Source organism: Copidosoma floridanum, unplaced genomic scaffold (assembly GCF_036245765.1).
Source record: "Copidosoma floridanum isolate Cflo_tuat_1 unplaced genomic scaffold, Cflo_Japanese_pri ptg000012l, whole genome shotgun sequence".
In the NCBI taxonomy this organism is placed as follows: Eukaryota; Metazoa; Arthropoda; class Insecta; order Hymenoptera; family Encyrtidae; genus Copidosoma; species Copidosoma floridanum.
Window position 1 is genome coordinate 8617266 of NW_028321889.1, and position 22863 is coordinate 8640128.

Consider the following 22863-nt stretch of genomic DNA (forward strand, 5'->3'; position numbering starts at 1 on the left):
GTACATGTGAGGTGATGTTTTTTTTCAAGGATTTCAAAAGGAAGCACTTAGTTGGGGTTTCTTGATTTTTTTATAGTCGAATTCGATTTTTAATTCATTTTTTTATAACTATTAAAAACAAGTTTTACAAGTCTCAACATTATTAAAAAATTTTCTTATTATATTTTCCACATTACGTATCTATATGACTAGAAAGGCAACTAATCCATACATTTTGATGTGCGTCTTTGTGAAAAATGCAATAAAAATTTTTATACGTCATAATCATTATTAGTTGGTATTAAAAAACTTTTTTAATACTCAAATGATTAAAGTTTATCAAATAAATTTTTTTAATGCGCGTGATTATACAGATTACTAATTTAAAGTGTGATGCACAATGAGATCTCAATTTTTCATATTATGAGCTTAAATTATTTCGTACAAATCATGCACTTATTCTGGAGCCTCTTAATTATAAAACTTTCTCCGAAGACACGTTACGTAATTATACTTTCACCGCGCACACTAATATCATTGTGAAGTGAGGAAATGTTTTTGTTAATAATTTTAGCATCTCTATGAAATAATGGAAATCATAAATATTCGATAAGTGATGACTGTTCTTTTTTATGTTCATATCATATTACGCTTTGCGCTTACGATTCGCTGTTTAGTACTAATGCGATGTTTAATTAATGTAATTACTTTTTAACATTTCACAGATCTTCCGATATTTTTTCACTTTACTACAAGTATACTTAAAACATATACGATGCAAGTCAGTATACGATGCAAGTATAGTCCGTTTTAAAGTTTTCCTTATATTTTATTACATTATATCTTATTACACAATTTTCTTACACATTCAGACGGAAGTTTCGGCAGAAGAACCATTTGCCTTGAAAGGGCTAGTATCTTTCGATCGTATCAAGTTTACCTGTAATAAAAAAAACGAATACCTATACACCTAAAACATTATCGCTGTACTCCATAACTCAAACATATGTATCCGCATAATCAAGCTATAAAGCACGTAATAGAACACTAGAAAAAGTTTAATTTGTCTGTTGATACTCAATAAAGTTTTTTAGAAAATATTTTAGACGCTCCTTGTATAACCGGAAATGTCAATTTAAAAATGATAATGTGGATTTGATGCATCAGCATGAATAATATTTGTGATATGAGTTTCTTATTATTTTAGTTTTTTGTAGTTTCACACTGTCATTTGGTGCCATATATATGAACATTAATTTATAGCAACTACACATAAAAGCGAAGCAACATCAGTTAAACCCTTAATTAAGCACTTGAATTACAACACTTTGATTGGCATGTAAATTATCACTTATTTTTTGGCACTTCCATAAGTCCTTAGTTAAGGGTTAACTTTAATTCGCAAACGACCAGCACCGAGGCAAAATGCAAAAATTTCACATATACTTGTTTTGAAGCTAATTTAGAAGAAATAAACTTACATTAAATATTTTTTACTTGTTTTGATTGTATCTGAAAAGATTTGTGCATTTCAAATTTTTTGTAACTTTTAATATCAATATGCGTTATTGAGGATCAGAGTTTGCTTGTAGTGCTGTTAATGTTGTTAAAAAGTAATGGTCAAGGCATAATTTCAACAATACTCTCAACTTAAAATATTCATTCAGAAAGCTGAGACAAATACAATAACTATCACAATTACAATACAATTTTTGAAAACAATGCTAACAATTAACAACGATATGGAGTATGAACTTTAAAAAATTCATTCAGAAGTTCAATAATGAGTCCATGATGTATAATCAAACAGTTCTAATAAAAGAAAAACAACTACATTAATCCAAAGTGACTGATTCGTGTAAGCTCCTGCTTTCATTTGTGTGAATTTTACTCACAGCTGTGTAACATTAGTTTATGTCGCATGCCCGTGTAATCGTGCTCTTGCCGTGTATTATTTATCTTGAAAGTAGTTGTAGTAGAAGAAGTTGTAGTGGTTGTGGTGATTAAAATTTAGAGTTGGTAATATTTTTCACCTTGATTGATATTCCACCGTCATCCTCATCTTCTTCTGTCATAGTGGTAAGCCTCGTTGTCTCATCTGTTGATAGTACGGCATCTTTCTTCGAATTTTTTTTTTGTTTGCCTACACTATAATTTTCCACTATTAGCCAATTTCATTTATTACGTATGATAATTTTCTTGGTGAACTTACTTGATCATCTTGTTAGGTTGCTGTTTGGACTTATCATTTCCTTCGTTGACCTGTTGCCAGATACCAGTTTTATTGACTTCCTCACTGATATTAATACTTGTCAAAGGAATTTTCATTATGTTTCCATTCGCCAAAGAAATTTGTAGGTTTCCAGAAGAAGCAAAGCCGATTGATTCGTGATCCTAAAGAATTAGCCAGAAAAGGCAATGCTCGTTTAATAGAGCATTTAAACAATGAAATCATTAAAAAGCAATAATAATCCATGCATTGTCAAATGACGATTAAGATGGACTGCGAGATTCGATGCCAGTACACGTACTACAGGTAGGTAGGTTGGTGCTTTTTTGATATAACGTACCGATGATGGACAGTAGGAATATTGGTCGACTATCATAGTGCATGTTCATCTCATGGTGATGTAGTCTTTAAACTCCTCACTTTAACTATTTAATGATGGAAGTGCACATATTTCTTGCACGCATGTATTCAGTAGAATATTCATGAATGTGACGAAGATAACTTTTTGACTACTTTTATGTTTAATGAAAATAAAGCAGCATTACAGCGATAACTAAATCTATTCGCCTATTTCAGGCTTAAAAGTTTTTAATAAAAAAATACTTCATACCTCAAAAATTAAATCCAGACATAGAGTGAATTGGTGAGAACAAATATTGCTCAAAACTTGAGAAATTAAAGGAAAAAGTATGTTTTAAAAGAAGAATCAAGCTAACTCTGGGTTCATAGTGTTTTTTCAAATATTTTTAAGATGTGGAAAAAAAACGTAAAATTCCAAGTACGACATAGTAATTCTATAATTTAGCTTGATTCTTTTATTAACAACAATTTAAGGAAAAAAGGTGCTACAAACTTTTAAGGAACTGACATCGAAAAATATATATATTGGGTGATCAAATTTATAGTGTATTTACATGAAAAAAGAGCACTAACATGTAAAAATACTTGTGTATTGATGTGTATAATATTGGCGAATGACACATTGTAATGTAATCGGTTGGCTCACTTGCATACCAAAATTATTATTTTGTTGAACTAATGATGATGTTTGCAATCTCAAAGTGTATTATCATATTGCACGTTAAGGTTCATTCTCCATGACAGTCTCGCGTTTTGATTTAAATGTAATATTTATCATATGATGTAGAGATCACGTGCTATTATTATTATTTTATCAAAATTCCCCATAGCAGCGCTAGTTTATAAAATCTTAGATCATAAAAAACGGCACGTATGTATTAAAGTTGGATTTACAAAATCTCGTTGTAAAATCTTCAGTAAAAATTATCTGAACGTTGTTTCGTTTATAACGCAAAACTGTCTATTTTCGATCCCTCACAATTAATTTTCGGCCACGTTATTGAAAATATTAATTTACTTTACCATCGAAAATTTTAATCTATAAATATATTGATTCAAGGCCGAAAACATTTTACAAGGGATTTCATAAGTAGTAAATGTGTGTGTTTACTTATTTTAAACAGTATTTGTCATTGGCACAATACAAAGATAATCATCTGCGCGAGCCATGGCTACACTCAAATTATTTACGATCAGAATTCGTAACAATTCTTTTAATACTGATTCTGTATCATAGAATTTTTTTCTGTACTGGGCAAAAAAATTTTGTCCAGTACAGTTAGCACAATTTATTACCTATTTTTTATAATTACATTAACAAATCCACTGCAATGGTTTACTTATCATTTTCTATCTGACAAAAAAAATTATGATATTTCTTCGTGCTCATTAATAGGCCGGTCGTGGTGGAAAAAAAAAAAAATTAATGAAACGCATGTAAAATTAAATACAACATAAAAATCATATGATTAACAAAAATAAGTTTTCTAAATTAAGTGTTCCCACCATAAAGCGTGGTATTTTTGTGGTCGCAAAGAGCTAAAGTGACCACAGGACATGAAGGCCTGGGATCACTGCTCATGTGCTATTTACAAGTAATTGCTCTTAATATTTTAGTCGCAGTGCTAACCTCGCCATTCTCCAATTGGAGAAGGTCTTCGGCATGTTTTTTATGTGGCTCGGGCATTACGTCATCTAAAATCTTCAGTTCTCGCTGTGTAAAGACTAAATCAAGTAATTTTCTTATACCAATCATTACGACCAACTGTAAAATACGCAAATTTTTCATGAATCGTAAATGGATATCTTATTAATTTTTTATAGTGTTTACACTTACCATTAACGGAAAAAGAATAGATGTGCTGCTGAATGACTTAATGACCCAAAGACATATAAGGCAGGTGAGTTGTATAAAAGTAAACATGTGTACTCGTTTTATAGGTACCTGTAAAGAAAAAAAAAATCAAACAAAGGTTGAAAACATGTAAATAAGTAGTGAAACTTCAGCTGTAAGAGTATTTGATATACTTTACCTGCCGAAGAAACATGTAATCTGGCTGATATTTTGCTGGCATGAAGGTAATAAGGATTCTGTCGAAAAATTGTAGCCCTTTTAATGACGCTACACCCATGTACAGAAATACACCAAACAGCACGGGCATTGGTATATGGCTTAACATCGGAGTTAGCAAAACTGAACAGCCAATCATTAAAAAAATCAATATGTGAGTCACTCTCTGCTCACGTACACCTAAAAACTGTGGTTTTTCACCCGGAGCCGCACATTCAGATTCTAATTTCAATGAATTCACGTGGTTGATAGAAAGTACTGTGGCAGCCACGAACCAAGGAAGGCCCATTATAGAACATATTTCTATAAGGATGGCCAAAACAAAGAGGTCTAAATGATAGCCGCAACCTTTCTGTAAGGATGAAAAAATTTTTACCATTTGATCGATCACTGGCGTTAACTATACTTCATTCATACGAACTTTTAATTTATTTTCTTTCCTGTTTACAATGACGGCTGTAATTTGTTGATCCATAAATATTAATATAGTTCCTAATACAGCTGGCAAAGAAGCTATGACCGCACTCCACCACGGATTTTCGTTAAATGGCCATATAATCCAGCCTCGCCCTTCTAAAGTTGGCTTGAACTCAACGGGCACTTCCAATTTTGGTGTACCAATGCCGACAAAATAGTCTAAAGCCGACATTGAAAAAATAGCTATTATAACTGCAAAATCACTAAACACTTGTCGCACCTAAAACAATTACGTTTTACAATTATCACATTTATTATTACCAAATAAAAACGTAATCGTATATTACCTTTGAGGGAAAGAAAAGAGCATTTTTAAAATCTTTTAATTGCACCGAAATCAAGAAAGTACCTATGAAAAGAATAATTGACATCAGGAACACATCGGGTACGTATTGAGCTGTATTACATCCGTCTCCTACTAATGTGCCATTGTAATTCTTGAAAAGAAAGAAAGAAAAAACGATTAAAAGGAAAAAATTTATCAATAAGTTATAATTTGAGAATAGGCCAAATGCGCTGATTCTTGAAATTTCTTAAGCATATTTACCTGACATGCTATTTTATCCAATGCAGTCCAATTGACACTTTGAGTCGGAGGAAACAGGTTGAAGTTATTGTATGTATTATTTGGAGGTTTACACATGCATTCGTAACTTAAATTTTCGCCAACATGGGTGTGCATAGGGAATTTTTTTCCAATAGATAAGACGTTTTCTATTGCCTAAAAATTTAATTACATAAATTTTATTAAAAATGCAACGAAGTCGAGTTTGAAAATAAAAACTCCAACCTTATAAATGAAAATGAAAGCTATCAATGTAGCAAAATTTTCTTCAGTAAATCTTGTTATATAACAAACAAATGCACTTGCATCAATAGCTACAAGAACTATTAAAATAAAAGCAATCCATGAACCGATCCAAAACCGAAACGACATGTAATTCCAACTTAATTTCCTATAAGAAATACAAAGACACGTTAAAGCGTGAAAGTAACAGTGGATAAGCATCAAAATAAACAATTTACAATTAAACTTACTTGCAAAATTCAAAAACAATCGTCTCGAAAACGAGCACTGGTCCTGTGGAACCTAATATAGTGAGCGGTTGTCCAGAAAAAAAGCCATACCCAATACCGCATACGAATCCAGAAACAAGAGATTCCATAGCAGCCATGTTTTTGCCAGTGGCTTCGCTGAGAAGGCCACCAAATGTAATGATAGGTGAGAGACAGGCAAAGTAGAGAAAAATGAATGAGGCCACGCATTGAATTGCCAAGGCATCTTTGAAATCAGAGATATAAAATGGAGCTTTTCGTTTAATATCATTTATCAATCCACCAAAAAGCTTGCCGGTCCGGGAAAGCCCAGACTCTTCTCGTAGTTTTTGTTCATCTGCCTCCTCGTCGATGTCTTCTTTCAATTTTTCTTCCTTTGGTCTTTTCCTGGTATCCTAGATATAAAAATTTTACTTTCGAACTGACTGCACTTGAGATGATTTAGGTTAAACGTTAAAAAGTGTACGTACTTGAGAAGGAATTGCAGCAGGTGGTTCTATTCTAATAGTTGGGTCCCACTCACCCGGGGGTAGGACAGTGACCGCATCGAGAAATTCATCTATTCCGGCTAATAAATGGTTTCTGTTTTTAGCTTTGTAAGCTACATCATGGAAGACCTCATCTGACATCAAAGTTGCCATAGCTCGTCCTATTTCGTGAAAATTTGAAATGCCACCCTGTAAATTTGTTTCAAAATCAAAGTAATTTTTTTCTTCTGTTGATAAATTAGATTTTTTACTATTTTTACGTAAAATTTTGAATTACGTACCGATGGACCTAATAATACAAAAATGAATCTCGTGGGTACGGGCACCTCTGTTAGATCGCCCATAATACTCGCTTGACTAAGACGGATGAAGGCAGATATGGTTTTATCCAGAAAATCGACTTCTCCAACCAAAATATTACTCGCCTCAGCTCCGGCAGGTATTTTTCGCATAAAGTGTGTATTACCCTAAAATGAGTGTTACTTAAAAAACAAAAAAATAATGTACTTCACAAAACTTGCAATACGTTTTTTAAATTACCAACCCTGTGATTCGAGTCTCCATTTTCCAACGCACTCGCACTATGATTCCTACTAATGGAAATACTGCTAGGACTTCGATCCATACCCATCTGTCCAGTTTCTTGACCTGAAAAATAACTAGCTTACTGCCTACCGCATTTTTAGCTTAAGCTGTATTACCGCGTACAAAATTTTATTTTGCTTCTATTGACAAATAGAATTTCGAAGCTTGTGAAGCCCTTTACCTTTAATTAAACATGCAATGTAGCCAATAATATGGTAATGACCTGCACCTCGGTACAGCCAAGCTTAAGCATGCTACATGCTTTTAGTAACGATTTCCAACATTCATGAAATGTTTCTTAAAATTTTTTACCCGTTCATTTTTTTCTAAATTCAATAAGCTGGTTGAAGCACGACATAAATTTTCTCTTTATTTTTAATACTTAAAATTTAAAGGTCGTGAAAGTTTTCAATCTACTAAACAATAGTTTTAACTCCCTTAATGAAGTTACTGCTTAACTAAATGAATTAATCACATTTGTTCTTATTATTTGAATGATTTTTGTAACCATTTTGCACACTGTCATGCATCCTTTGACATAATTTCTAATAAAATAAAAAATATTTGTGATAATAAATTTAAAAAAAATATTTCTAATGATTTTCCAAATGAGTTGATGAAACTTTTTTGTCGTACTTCAAACCGGTATGCATTATACAAGTACAGGCGGGTGTATTTTGAAATGACCTTTTTTTGGAATTTGCGATGTTTGGAGAGCTAAGTACTAATCTAGCAGGGTTCGATATAAATGGCAAGCCTTATAAGTTCGAATTACCAGGGTTACCGGGTATCGTTAAAAAGCGGCCACTTGGATTCAGTCCTGCACCACCACCACCACCCTGACCCATTGAGGCAGCGATAGCCGGTGCAGAATTTGATTCTTCCACTATAAAGTACCAAATACATAACGGCTAACGTATTTCTTGTCTACCACGGTCAGTAGGTTCTCGCGTCTGAAGGTATGTTAAATTAAGCCAAAATTATTTATACTCATTTTTTATAATCAATTACTTTTTTTAACAACAAACTTTTGTTATGTCTTGGACATTGTAAAGATATTAGCATTAAGTAATTTTTTAATGTCGTGCATTATCATATCTTTGGATTAGTTAAAATATCCTACAATAAATTAAACGTTTTGAAAAAAAATCGTAATTTACAAATAGTGACAGTATGATGCTCGATATACGATTGTGTGAATGTGTTCTGTACAAATAAATCATGATGATATTTGCATCGACTGCAAAAGAGACTCTAACATTACCCATATAGAAAAATATTACAATTACGTACAATAATGGAAAACATCATGCTCAGTGACATCATTTAAAAGGTACCATTAAATGTGCATAATTCAGTCACATCTTTATAAAGTCAGTTGAGAAATACGCAATATGCCTTCAATACATGTTTGATGGTGGAAACTATCAAGGTCTGAATTATAAAAATTTTTTGCTTTTTCACAAATCGTTTTAAATTAAGAAACGATGCTAACTTCCGATAAAACGTTTTTGATTAGGTGAAGTTGACATCAAAGAGGTTGCTCGGATAATCAAGAAGTCCTAGGTTTAATTCTTGATATTTTTCTTATTACGATAAGGTCAATCAGATAAAAAAGTTTCGAGCCGATATTCAATACTATAATACAAAACGTTGATTAAAATTATTTTACGTAATTTAACATGGTAATGTGGTATGGTAATATAAATTGAAACATTAGTAATAAATCATTTATAATTATGTGTCACAAAGTGGACGACTATAAATAATGATAATATGAAGATGATAATGATGACAGTGAAGATAAAAAAGGAGTTTATTACAGTTTGCTAACTAAACATGGAAAGAAGACAATATAACTTGATTGAAGAAAAATCAGGTGTGCAACTTCAAAATTTCAGTTTTTAAAACGTAGGTAGACAAACACCAAAGAAGAAGAAGGAGATAAAGAAAATGGTTTACAATAACTTATAGATTTTCTCATTTCCAAGAGTTTTTACAATCCTAACCTTTTAGCGGACACATTGCGAACCAGGTTGTAAAACCCACCACGTAGGGAATCCCATAATCATCTATCAAAACAGTATTAAAAAATGAATCGTTTATAGTTTGATAATGATTTTAGGTTTAGCGTTCTTATTATAATTTTCAGTTAAAACAAATGATTGAATTACTCAAACGAAGCTTTTCGATGTGTCCTGTTCCCAGGTAATTTTCGCAAAAATTTCAAATCAACACTTTAATAGCCTCAAGTTACACAGTAATTAATCTTTTTTTGAAACAGGATAATTTTTTGAAGCATTGGTTATACAGAAACAGCTGTTAGTGCTTACTTTACTAAATTAGTAATCTATCTACTTTATGAGCACATTATTGGCGATTAAAGCATTTTTAAGTACAATGTATGCTTATACCATCCATATTGCGAGCATATTTGTGGAGTAACAGTACTGTAAGTGAAACTCGTTCATAAATGTTCCAAATTTTTTGTGAAAATATTCCTCAAGTCACGCTCGCAATATGAAGAAATTTCGAAACTGTGAATGAATTTGATGGGGAAGTCATGTAGCGCAGATAAGCTGTCGAAGTTAGTCGAGGAAGGCCTTTAAAATTAGCAACTGGCCTAAATATACCTGGAACCAAGAGATAAGGGCCTTTAAGGTCTTTTGCCTCTTTGGAGAGTAGGGCAGTATTTGAATTGGGACAGCTCGTGCTCCGAGCAACGGCAGAAGCATAAGCGTCTCCATTGTCACGTCGATCCTGGAAATCTGATGTCAACAAGGCATGCATACCACATGTACAGTCACAATCTGCAAAGGTTTGGGAATCGCATGTGTTTTAGGTGTTGTGTAAAGTATTGTGTTTTTTAAAAAATAAATAAAAATACTTCCATTGCTAATTACAACGGAATTAAATTAAAATCTTAAATAAATAAAATTATAAACTAAAGTAAACCATAAAAATAAAATATCTAATTAAACTTATAGAAAATCATGAAATGAAATAAAATCAAACATAAAAGGAAAATAATAACAGTAGAATATAATGTGGAAAATGTAACTGTCTCTGGGAATCCCTCGAGTTTCGTTCTTGTACTTCATGTTGGAATCGTTCATCCGAAGTTGGAGTATTGAGTAATAAATTGTAAACATAAGTTGTTTCGTTAAAGTAGACACTTGACTTGGCAGTGACAGTAATAATAATTATATTTGTGGACAACCTAAATAAAAACTTACTCTTCGATGACGAATGGTTGCGTCCAATTTCAGCCAGTGATCGTATGATTGGTAGTTTGGACATGTTGTTATCCTTGCGTCTCTCAAATTGATGTCGATGCCGAACCAACAGGGCTTCTCGTACCTTTATCAAATGAAATAATGAATTTTCACGTATATCTGAGAAGAAAAAAATTATTGATAAATTCAGTTGCCAATGTAAACTGACTTTGTCTTTGACGTCGACAGAGAGGACATTTTTGTTGATCATATTGTCGAGAACGAGGTCCGTGATTTGTTCCAGGCCGCTTGCCTCCATGTCCAGCATGACCGTACCGTTCAGCAACAAACTTCTCAGCTCAAAGAGCGAGTGCAGTGATAAAGTGGCTACGTGAGGTTTGCTCCAACGGTTCCCCCCTTCCTCGACGTCCTCCTCAAACTTAATCCATCTGCAAATGAATGTTCATCACAAAAGGGAACGAAACCAATTGAACGTGGCTATTATTTAGAAAACTCGCTAAAATAAGGTAACCTGGCGGTTTCCTTCCACTCCATCTCGTCCCCGTCTTTGACGAGTTCCTCCATCTCGGAAAAGAGAGGATGTGACTCGTGCGCGTCGTCTCCGACATCTTCCCCCAGAATAAACTGAACTCTCTGAGCGGGAGGCGTGACTGCAAGAGAATCATTCGAGACTCGATTGTATAAGCGAATTAAAACTACTTGAACGAGAAAATATATTTCAAGTAACGTTCTTAAAAAATTGAAATACAAAAATTATATCGTTAAGATAGAGCGAACAGATGACACAAAATAAGAATGTACATGTTCCTCAAGTCAATGCTGCATTGAAAAAAAAAAAAAAAAGAAAAAAAAAAATTAACAAATAACGTAATAATTGCTGCTTGATGGCACCAGTGGCCTGTGCATTTAAATACTGGATACATCTAAAAGAGAGAAAGTTGCGTTGTCATGCACTAAGAAATATACATACGAGGTATAAATACTTCGGGATTATTGCAACCATATACTTATGAAAAATGAGAATCAATGTGTACTACTTTGCGAGCGCCCAAGGTGTTGACATGCATTGTAAGGATAGTTAGTCAAAGCGAAGCATGCGACGAAAAGCTGTGAGTAGGTGCGTACGTCCATCAACAACAAAACTATGGAAATTCGTGCTCGCGCTGATTACATCAGTGCGTCGAGTGTGGCTTACATATAAATTCATTGTCAAGATCGCAGATACTCGCAAGCCGACCCCTGCGCGCCATCAGCAATTGCCCTGTAATGCCAATGAGAAACACACGATATTGATAAGGTTACGCTGTAGGTGCATGCACGCTTGTACTTAAAAACTACAGCACTAATGAAGGCCCCCTTTCTACGTCCAGTTCCCGATTTTCCCATTTCCGATTGAAAAGCTCGTGTCGTTGCTTCTCCAGTCTCTTATTGATTCGCGAGAAGGTACCATTGCAGAGCGAGCTGTTGCGATGGTATCACGAAATTGTATCCCCCTCATGTGTTTGCTAGTCTACACTACTCTTTATCTAGTATGAATTTCCTCGTCTCGACTCGGCATGCGGCAATTAATTTATATAATACGTTGTGATGAAAAGCTATAATCTACGAGCTTGGGCTAATTTTTCTCGGCGTAGCTACTTGGAGTGATGGTTCGCGAGATTATTTACAAAACAGGAGGGGGTCTCGAAGCGAGCGTTTTCCGGACTGGCAAGCGACATCGTTTACTCGAGCGAAAAATTAATCCAACGGCTCGCTAAAAGGTCAACGCGGAGAAAGATAATCTATTTCGAGCGACTAAAGCAGGTTTACATGGCAAAGTAATCACGTCGTTGTTTCTTCACAAATGCGACTCGATTGAAAAGAGTTGATTGCTTTTTCGGGGTAACCCGGGCTCTGACCGGCACCATCCTCAACAGGTTATCAATACTTCAAGCTGTAATTGCAGCTTCCCATTTCAATTTTCCAGCTCACGTGCACTGAGCACTGCCTTCGAGGTGAACGGCCTCATTTTCGAGTCTTATAGCAAGTGGTTGGCTCGCTGCCACGTACTTTTGTGTGCAGTTTCTTGCAATCGCGTACATATATTATGTATACATACGCCCGTAGATGGCGGTCATTGATCGGGACGAACGCGTAGATTATATATTACTCCATTCAAAACAGCGATTCAATGTTATTACGGCAAAGCCAAATAGTTCAAACTGGGTATGGAGTATAAATCAATCGGTCGTTGGTTCTGAATTTAACTACCACCCGACGCGAAAAGTCGAAGGCGATTACCATACCCAGGTTTAAAAACGCACATGAATCAGCCGTAAATCGCGAATCGTTAGACGCGAGTGTCTCTGCCTCCCGCGAAAATAGTACCAGAGTGGAAGGACACAAGGAAGTGGCGAAAGAAATAAAAATCAAAAGTAAAGTAACGTACAATAATAACGGCAACATTGGCGATATATTGAGATACTCACTGGGTCGGTCGCCCTCGGAGCCGTCCTCCTTGCCGTAGCCATTGCCACCGCGCGAGTGGTGGTGCTTATGGTGTCGTCTATGCCTGCGCTCGCCAGGCAAATGAACACCCACGTAGACGGTGTGCGCTCGGTGACCTAAAAACCAAGGGGATGAAGGAGTACCACCCTACCCCTGCTGGTACAACTTGGGGTGCGTATCCGACGTGTACAACGCGTTGGAGGATTCGGTCTCGATTTGATTTTACAAGTCCGAACTACCAGCTCGTTTGTCATTTTTCCCGTCGGCCGTCGAAGACCGCTTGATAAATGTACCGTTTCATTCTTTCTGTCTACCTTTTTTTTTTCGATAGAGGAGTGGAGAGATCCTTCCACGTACACAGTCAGACGTTTTGTACTCGTTCGTTTTACGATTTGATTGATTAATGTATCGGTCGTAAGATCGTAGTTGTTAAATGTGTTTGTCGAACACTTCTTTCTGGGTTATTCGGTAAGATTGATTTAATGAAAAAACAAGTAGCAGCATTGATTCAAGTCATTAAACTTTTTTATCGAATCAACAGAGAAAAAACTATAATTTTTGTATTTATAAATTATAATTGTCTTTTAAGAAAAAACGGACAAACGCTAATTTTTTACTATTAATGGTAAAAATGTACAGGATTGAAATATTTCAAGCTACTGTTTGGAATTAATTTTTAATATTTTTCACTAATTTTTTTTCAATCGTAAGAAGGTGTAAATTTTTTATAATTTTGAGGCCTTAAAAAGGTCCAAAGGTTTTCCGTTTCGAGGTATCCAGTTTATCTCGTCTCTACAAACTATTAGCGTAGCAAAACTAAAATTTTTTCTTCAGAGATCTGAAATTACCATCTTGAATAAAACTTGCATGAAAACGAAGCTATTTGTAGACAAATGCATAAAAATAGATACCATTCGTGCCCCCCCCCCTCTTGTTGCACTTCTAAACCATACGATCTACGTGAGGTTACACCATTGCTCCAAGAAAATAATGAAGTACTCGTATCTAAAAAACAAACCTTAATGGGTGTCCTGTATCGTAAGCTTTTGTCATCAGAACGACAAAATTTGGGTAGCAAAATTTTTCCACCACCCACACAATCTAGAGCCAATAATCGCCTTACTCTATCCAATACTTGCCCTTTTGTCAGCGAGAGGCAAGAGAATGAATTTCATTCAAATACCACATCAGTTAAAAATCGCACACATTGATTCTGTAAAACGCAAAGGCCACAACGAGTAGCACATTTGTTCGATCGTGACCAAAGTAAAGGACAACATATGCGCGGTAACATAAGTAAAGGCGAGCTAGAGGTGGTGAAAAATATTTAAAGCTAAGCTGACGTGCGGGGAAACAGACTGAAAGTGAAAAAAAGGATATATTGTACATGTATAAGTACATGTACGGACGTTGGGGAGTGAGTTATTGTTGCGGGACTGCAAGAAGGAGAGCGTAAGTAAATCAAAGTCACGGCTGCCCCTCTCACTCTCTCTCTCTCTCATTTGAGCTGACAAAGAAGCCGAGAATAAGTGGAAGAGAAACTAGTGCTCTTGTAAATGCAGCCTATCGATTTACCTCGATTTTTCTATCCACTTTTGCCACTGCAACCTCTCTACTTATCTCTCGTCGTCCGCGGCACACGGCTTTGAGCACCGCTCGCGCATCAACGGAATGAAGCAAGAAAGAGAGAGAGGACTCGATCCGCCCTCGGTGTCATAATGAAGCGTACAGGCTGATATGACGGAGTTGCGTGGCGTGACGAGCCTAACGATTTTTGAAGCACTTCTTTCTTTATATCGCGTACTCGGCCACGCGTGCACTCCTATACACGCAGAAGCCAGATTCGTGAGACCGACCTATATACCTGTAAGGACGTGCGCCCCTCCCCCCTTCTCCCCAACTCGATCTATCTCCCACCGGCACGTTGTCGTTCTTCCGGACCAATAAATGTCACTCGAGCAAAAAGTCCATCCCGCGATTAGGTCGACTGCGTTTGCTGACTCTATTTCACCCGACACTCGCCGCTCGTCTTCCAGATTGACCCGCACAAACACCGGTCGATCCTTTTTTTGTTTATTTGCGAAATTTCATGCGATGCTTTCGTTAGTAGGTTTCTCGTTAGAGTCGAGGGAACAGTTAGTTCAGCGAAAAAGTTTTGAACTCGTGTTATTTTTAAATGCAAAAGGCACGAGGTTACAGTTAGTCGTTGGTATAGTCACGATGAGGCTTGTTAGTCTTTAATTGGTCGAGTTTCAGCAACAGAGATAATGCAGGGGCACACAATAAAGTTCCCATTACCTTCAAAGTCCTTCTCGGTGTACTGATGGGACTGGTGAGTGATGCGAGCCCCCGGATCTTTGGGAGCTTCATCGTCCCCCGTTCCGCCACCCCCTTGGCCGGTAGGTTGTTGGTGGTGGGCCCCGCCACCTCCGCTCCCTGCGCCCGGCTGCATCCACGGTCTGAAATACGAAATATGAAAAAACATTTACAAACAGTCAGGGCTTATATATAATATACACCCTTGATTAACAGAGTCGCGGCCGATACGCCTTTGGGCCTACGAGTGCAAACAACGCCCCGGGGCTACTTATGAAAGCAAATGATTGATCATCTCTACGATTTCGGACGGTTCCACTCGAGGCAGCCAATCCTTGGGTTTTTGTTTCCACCCGATCTACCGGAGTTTCAATTAAAATTCAAGTCGAAGACCGTCCGGCCAACAGTGGGGAGCTCTGGCGAGAGTTTGGTAATCGAGCTGGGCTCTACTGCCAACTTTTCCGCGCCAACGGTCGGAACGCAGTCGTCCACCTCGCTTCTTCGAAAAAGAGGAAAAGTAGAGTATCTCTCGGCTCACGAGCTTGAAGCTGTGAAGGTAGTAGCGGAGGATAATGGACAAATTCGAGACTTTGTGCGCGCTGGACGGAAACGCCGGGGTGCCGTGCTGTGGTTTCGCAATTGGTGCGACGGATAGAGAAATGTGGCAGATGACGAGAATTTCGACGCCTTAATGCGCCGGCCATGGCTTCTCCGCTTTGATGAATTGCAGCGGCTGGCTGATGCGAGGCTGTACGCGCGATTACGCGGCTGCGTTTACCCGCAAGGTGACGACTCTTGATCGTGACCTCGTTTGTTCCGACTGGCACGGGCTATTGTTCGGCAACTTGTCAATTACCCAAAAAGATATCTCTCTGTTACACTTGCAACATGGTCACAGGGAGAAAAGGAATCAAGTTTTTTTGTTTTGTGACAATGCGCAAGGAGAAAGTGGGTCGGCTCCGAGAACAAGGTGCAATTTATTGGCGTTTGATTTTATATTTTACGTGGACTTACTTTCCGCGGAAACCTCGGGTAGAGTGGAATAGAGTTTCCAAAGTTTTATCACGGGAACTTTGTTCGCAACTGTTTGCCCGTGCGATTCGACTGATGATTGATCAACTTCGATTGTAGGAGACGTTGGATTTTTCAGTAGTTTGTCTAAAAAAAATGACAATGCCGATGATTTTGATGCACGAGGCAAAGTAGCGAAAGAATAGGTACGCACTAAACGAGAGATAATTCAATTTAAGTGCAATTTCGTGTTGCAAGCTGTATTAGTCTGCTCGTGTCGGCTGCAAAGTAAATGTAGAGCATCTACGCAGCGCTAAATTTTTTTTCGGAAAACTTTAAATGGGTAAATTCAATCATTAAATATACTTATAATATTGTAATCAAGAGACACGAGGATCAAATAATTTTGCACGCTTCTGATGTAACCATTAAAAAAAACCGAAAACTTTATTGGGAAAAAAAAAAAAAAAAAAAAAAACATGTACGCGTTACGTAACCAAACAACTACGAAAAAGAAATGAAATAACGTTTTAAAAAATCGAACGGAAGAGTATTCAAAAGATCCACTCCAAATTCAAAGTTTCGTTGAGTGTCTCGTGTTGCATTCGTCAAGGTAATCGATGCAGCGACTCGGCTCATTAGCGCCCGATATTTTTCCCGGAGCTTCGCAAAAAAAGGTTGGTCGCGCAAAACTGATGGTGTACAATATGTGGTAAAAGCACTTGGCTCCATTTAGACGAAGCGCCTTCACGCCGTAGGATTGTAAAACCGAATCCGCTTAAAAATGGCCGTACGGATGAAATTAAACGCGTGATTCAATCGGCCGACGTGTCTTCACTCGGGAGTTGTAAAATCACTCAATCAAGGATGATGTTTGGACTGTACCGAGCGTAAACACAACCAGTGATTATAAGCTATAGTATGTAGTAACTGGGTCAAGAATTGAAAAAGCACGTGGTGCACAATGCCGGTAATTTTGCCATCGCATCTTTTTAGATCTCGACGCAGCAGCTGTAGGTACTCGCATAAAAATGTGTGTCAGTCTCTACTTTTTTTTTTTTTTTTTTTTTTCTCTTTTCCTTTCCCAAGTGACGAGGATAATATAGCTCGCCAATAATGACACGTGCGCGCATAATGATGCGGCGAGTCGAGCATCTGGTTTGCACTTGACTCCACATGCAAGAAACTAAAATATACACAAACTTTTGTTTCCACTCGTTGCGCGATAAAGATCTTTCAAAGGCCCGATTTTTACGTCAGCGCGATATAACAGGTGAGGGGAATAATAATTCAAATTCCGTCTCGTCGGCAAGGCCGATGAGGTTTCAAAGTATTGTTTTATGTTCGATCGTTTCTGACGTGTCGCCGTGATTATTTTTTTCCTTTGCGACTGTCGGTAGATATATTGGAAAGAGGCAATCCTCGCCGGCCTTCGACCGAGACGACTAATGAATGCGAATTGTAATTTTACGATATCCATCCACGAATCTGGCATACGTGCGGTAAACAGTTGGATTTAAATGACAATTTTATGTGCTCGTCACTTTGCTCGCAATTACAGATCAGCGAGGGGGGGGGGGGAGAAAACAAAATTCACTCTGACAGCTCAATGCGAGTGTTTTGCCTATACTGTTTTGCAATCCGATAAACGCTTTTGCACCTCCTTCTCTGGCCTTTTCTACTGTGCGTGCGCGTGTATACGGAGTATCCGTATATTGCGCAATAGTGCAAGCTTGTTACCGATGCGTCAACAAAAACTCGGCTATTATGAATGATATAATATTACGAGACGACAATCATGCCGCGCGCGTTGCGTCACTGTAATTGCCATACGGTGCTACGTGGTTTTAAAATTCGTCGCGATTATTTTGGCTTCGCGTAGCGTATCTCTCTCGGATAATTGATCATTTCGAAAATGAGCAGACTTTGCCGTTGGTTGGTTTTCTCCGGCGAAAAAAACGAAACGAAACCCGTCTCGCCGAGTCACTCCGACAAAATCTAGCGGCAAGGAAAACCCACGCGATGCCACGGAAGAGCTGAAATTATTCTTCATTATTTACATGCAAACTTTGTTTGACAAACAATAGACGGAAACTCAACGTTTTCTTCATTGTTATTATTATTATTATTATTATTATTATTATTTTTTTTTTTAATTCAATTAATCCACTTCGTAACGAGTACTCCGAACTAATGTTGTCCAACAATGATAATCAACGATTTTGCCAATACAGTGTATATCGAACAGTAAGGTAAATAATAGGAGGAGGGCACACGCCAAAAATGTGTGTTGTCTAATGTCAAGAGCGCCAGTGTGTATTGACTGGCCAAGCTATTACGCGTCGTCAAGTGGATAATTATCCTGCGACGATTATCCATACGTGAAGCTTTTTCGTACTGAATGGAAGCCGTTGTCCATCTAATGAAATAGACGGTAGGGGGCGTACACATACACACACGGGAACATAGTACCAGCGACTCTGCTTATTTATGTACACATGTATAGGTAACTTGATGCACTGCGGGTTGTCTCTTACACACGCACGCATGTAAACGCTATCGAGCGATCAAGTGGCGGGACGCTCGCCTGCACTTAGCGATTGCACTCCCCCGCTCGGGTGAGTACTCTGGAGAAATCAAGACTAATCGCGCATCAAGTGCAGCGGCTCAGATTTTCATAGTCTATGAATTTTCGAAATATCGAGCAAAGAGAAAATCGAAAGAAAAAGAAAAATCCATCTACCGCTCGAAATTAATTGATTGGATTTGCAGGCGTGGCTTTTTTGCAGCGCTTAGGTATACGACGATCAATAAAAGCGTACGAGCTTGATGGGACTTTAATTGTCATCGGCGCCGTAACGAGCGACTTCTCGGAGGCAAAAAGTTCCGGAAGTTGGGGTAGGCGTACACACTGGCAACGACAATTGCCAAAGACTCGATCGACCGTGGCCGAAAGCTCCAAATGAAGAAGAGAAGAAGGTGCCAGAGGTCCTTGCGTTGCTTCCCTCGCTCGGCGGCTGATTGTAAGCATCAGCCGTTCAAATGCTAATGCGCGCGACGGGTTCCGATGGCGAGCGGAGACTCTTTGAAATTTGAATGAGCGCTTCATTGGCCGGGGGGGGGGGGGCCATTCGACGGGGAGCCAGCCAAGGTCCGATGAAAAAGTCCTTGCGAGCGTTAACAACTGCTCCTTCTCCTCGGGTTTCCCCGCTGGTGGATAATGTTTCGTCAAACAGTAAATAACAATGGTCATTACTGGAAGGGGATCGCGTGACGCCTAAAGCTCTTCCGCTGCATTGCAATCTGCTTTTACGGGGATCTCGTGGAGATCGTGGGTTTTACTGCTGTACTCCAGAGTCCGAATCGATTAAGCCGGGAAGAAGACAAAAATTTTTCGTTTTCTTTGTATATACGAGATGTCGATGGTTGGGTGGAAATGAAATCAAAGTATAGGTACAGATAAGTCCCTCAATCGCGCGCTTCCCCCCCTCGACAACTCGGTAAGTGCAGCAGACTATTAGTGGGTATACCCATACACACGTGTACGACTATACATAGTTGCGTACAGTGGAAACAAAAAGTATAACAACTTGTTACTCGTACTCCATACATACCGATGTGTATCGAAGCTTTCACGATATCCCATTTGAATGTGTATCTTACATTTTCGCGCGTTCGAATTCACGAGCCTATAAATTTCTAGTTTTTTTTTTTTTTTTTTTTTTTTTTTTTTTTCATCGACCAGCCTACTGCCTTGTATATCGCGTAATGCGTGCAAGTTTGCAGTATGATAAATCGTTCCTGATCACCGAGTGCATGGATATCAAAATCTAATGATTTAATACCTGTGTGTGCTCCCACGTAGTCATTTTATTGATGGCTTTTCCGTTTAGTGTCCGGTAATTGTACGCGCTGTGGTGTATTAAATGTCTATTAATCATCTCGAATTTCGCGTGCACGCGTCCACAGCTATTTGCCGAGCGAGTGTTCGGTGTTTGTTACATTTGAATCGTTGAACATTACCTCAATACTAACGAAATGAAACGATGAAAATTGCAACCATACGGGGAAATTTCGTAACTAACAGTTTATTTCCATGAGGTTTTGCTGCGTCCCTCGATTAAATTTTGGGAACATTTTTCCAAATGGTCGCCTTACCGGCGCCAAACACGCGTCCCTGTTATCCAACTTGAACGAAATACCAAAAGAATACTGATCACCTACGAGAGCCTACTTGCATCCAAAATACCAATGAGATGGCAAAACGACACGTAATCGTGATACCAATCCAGATAGTGATGTGGCCTTGGCCTTAAGAGTTTATGTCGAGGTGCACTAAGAAACGCAACGCAAAGTAAAACACCAGAGCGCTTTCCGCTGAAATAACCGAGGGGGTAGCTTTAGGTCAGAAACTAGAGATGCCATCCTCAGTGCATCCCCCTGAGAAAATGCTGCCATGGGACTTTCTCCCGGCGAATGCTGCCTGACAATGGGATTGCACGAGTCCCTCTTTTCGCTTATGCGTGCGCTGTATGGTACGGATGACGATGTTATCCGTGTATTGTAATAATATTTTAATTTGATGAAACTGTCAGTAGCTGTGGGAGTTTGGTTGTTTGATGATTTTTTTTTTTTTTATTCACTGTCGATTGAAAAATATATCACATGGATCGATAAGCCCACGTGCGACAAACCAATGATAAACACGCACACTTTATTGACAGTTGGTGTACAAGTTTTATTGATACTATTCGATGGTTCGCTCTCGTTTTTTATATGCTCCAATAACATCTACTTTAAAATATTTTTCTGGTACATGGAATTTCCCGAATAAATATTGTGAATTGTACAGGAAAAGAAAATACTATAACACGCGAATGTGAGGCACTACGACTGAAGGCACACAAACACAAAGCGAAGATAAAGAGACAGTCTGATAATTATTATCGCAACGTCAAGTGACTCCGAAAAACTATGTGTGTAAAAAAAGTTTAACCATTTTTTGAGCTCTTTGTCTTACGTGCACCGAGTATATATCTCAACTATTACATCTAATCGAATTTGGATATCGCGTTGTAACTATAATATTAGGATGATAAAACATTATTACTGCGATAATCCGAATCAGTGCGTAAAGAAAAGGCTGACTGAACAATGTGTCACTTTGATGATAAAACGTGTACTTAACACATGAAGAATTTTTTAATGTTGCGATGTGTGTACGAAGATTTTTTATAATACACACCTTTCGGCGACTTCTTTTCTTCTCCCGAATTTAAAAATAGCTTTGCGATGTACGTTTTTCGCACCAATTTCAAAAGTATTATTTAATTTCTTCGAGCTTCAAGGTAGAAAAATTGTATTTCCATTTCTTGGCGTCTTTTGTATAGATAATATTGTTTTTTCTTAACCATACAGCTTATTTGAGTGAAAAATTTGTAAAGTCGCGTATAGGCATTAGTGGCAAAAGTGCTCGTGAAAACTACAGCAAAGTTTTTCCAAATAAATGCGCAAAGAGACCCAAGAGTAGACAAAATCAGCATCAAAGGTCTCGAGTGAAAAAAAAAAAATGAAATGAAATGTCGTACTTGTCCAAGGAGTTTCCGCTCATTTCCCGCAGAGTTTCCCACTTTTTCTGGCGAAAACTTAAGCCTCGACGACGACGACACTTATATCCGCATCAGCCCGCCCACACGGACGGAGCCACGTTCCTGAACTTGGGGAGCAAGAGCAACAACACTATACGCACTTCACTCGGGCATTTGGCTCGCGCGGCCGCTATTTGTGGCGCGAAAACGTGAGATCGGCGAAGCTAGAGTCGGGACATCGGTGGGAGATGGGGCACTTTGGGCAGCAGTACAGCACGAGTGAGGTACTGTTGGTGGTTTTATATACTCGCGGGCGCTGCATCTGGTGCGTGCAGATCAGACGCGGTGCCGAGAGCCGACTGACTTTGAATGTTTACTACTTATCGCTCGCCCGGTATTTGGCGCTAGCGTACGCCGCTACCGTTGGCTGATGTTCGATACATGAGCGGTCAGGGGAGACGCGCGACCGTAGTTTTGATAAAGAAACGTTTGATTTCGAAAGCACTTCGCGTGACGGTTGTACGAAGAGAAGGGGTAGCTCGATTTCACCAAACGAGAGGAAAAAAATTACATCTTGTTCGAGCCGATCTCGCATCTTCCGGTAAACTTTTCAGCCCTTCGAGCTTGGCTCATCCTAAATTCCCTTTTCAACGGCTGTTCGGCGTTGCATAAAGGCCCAATATATGTATATATATTATCAAAGCCTACAGAAATGGGCGCCCTCTACTCACAAAGATACAACCTAATTGCGTCTCTTTGCGTCTCGGATGGTTGTGTTCAGGAGCTACATGCCAACGTAAAATATTGGATGTACTGGGAGTAGAGAAGGTGGAAAAAAAGGAATGGAGGGAAAAAAGTAATCGAGGAATTGGGGAGAGTTGAAGGCATCGTGAATTGTGCACGTGAATGAGATTTCGTTATTTTAGAATCGAGGCTTTGGCCTCGCCGAGCCAAGCCGATATTTTTAAACGCCCGTCGC

The 22863-nt window shown here is 38.3% G+C and overlaps 1 protein-coding gene across 4 annotated transcripts; it reads right to left on the reverse strand.

Moving 5' to 3' along the window:
- On the reverse strand, positions 1 to 22523 carry Ndae1 (Na[+]-driven anion exchanger 1). 4 transcript variants are annotated; one of them, XM_089590562.1, is made up of 24 exons: positions 21885 to 22523; positions 15268 to 15428; positions 12951 to 13085; positions 11678 to 11743; positions 10994 to 11132; positions 10691 to 10910; positions 10483 to 10606; positions 9880 to 10056; positions 9256 to 9318; positions 8022 to 8132; positions 7206 to 7309; positions 6943 to 7128; positions 6644 to 6850; positions 6156 to 6568; positions 5908 to 6073; positions 5665 to 5838; positions 5405 to 5554; positions 5062 to 5337; positions 4603 to 4992; positions 4407 to 4514; positions 4200 to 4334; positions 2192 to 2373; positions 2013 to 2127; positions 1 to 919 (listed from the first exon to the last, which is right to left on the reverse strand). In XM_089590562.1, the coding sequence occupies exons 1-24, from the start codon at positions 21905 to 21907 to the stop codon at positions 848 to 850; spliced, it is 3897 nt and encodes a 1298-aa protein (XP_089446688.1). In that variant the 5' UTR covers positions 21908 to 22523; the 3' UTR covers positions 1 to 847. The 4 variants fall into 4 exon arrangements, with proteins under 4 accessions (XP_089446688.1, XP_014212758.2, XP_014212763.2 ...); XM_014357272.2 differs by lacking the exons at positions 9256 to 9318; positions 11678 to 11743 and having other exon boundaries at positions 21885 to 22522; XM_014357277.2 differs by lacking the exons at positions 9256 to 9318; positions 11678 to 11743; positions 12951 to 13085 and having other exon boundaries at positions 21885 to 22520.
- Between the last annotated feature and the right edge of the window lie 340 nt (positions 22524 to 22863).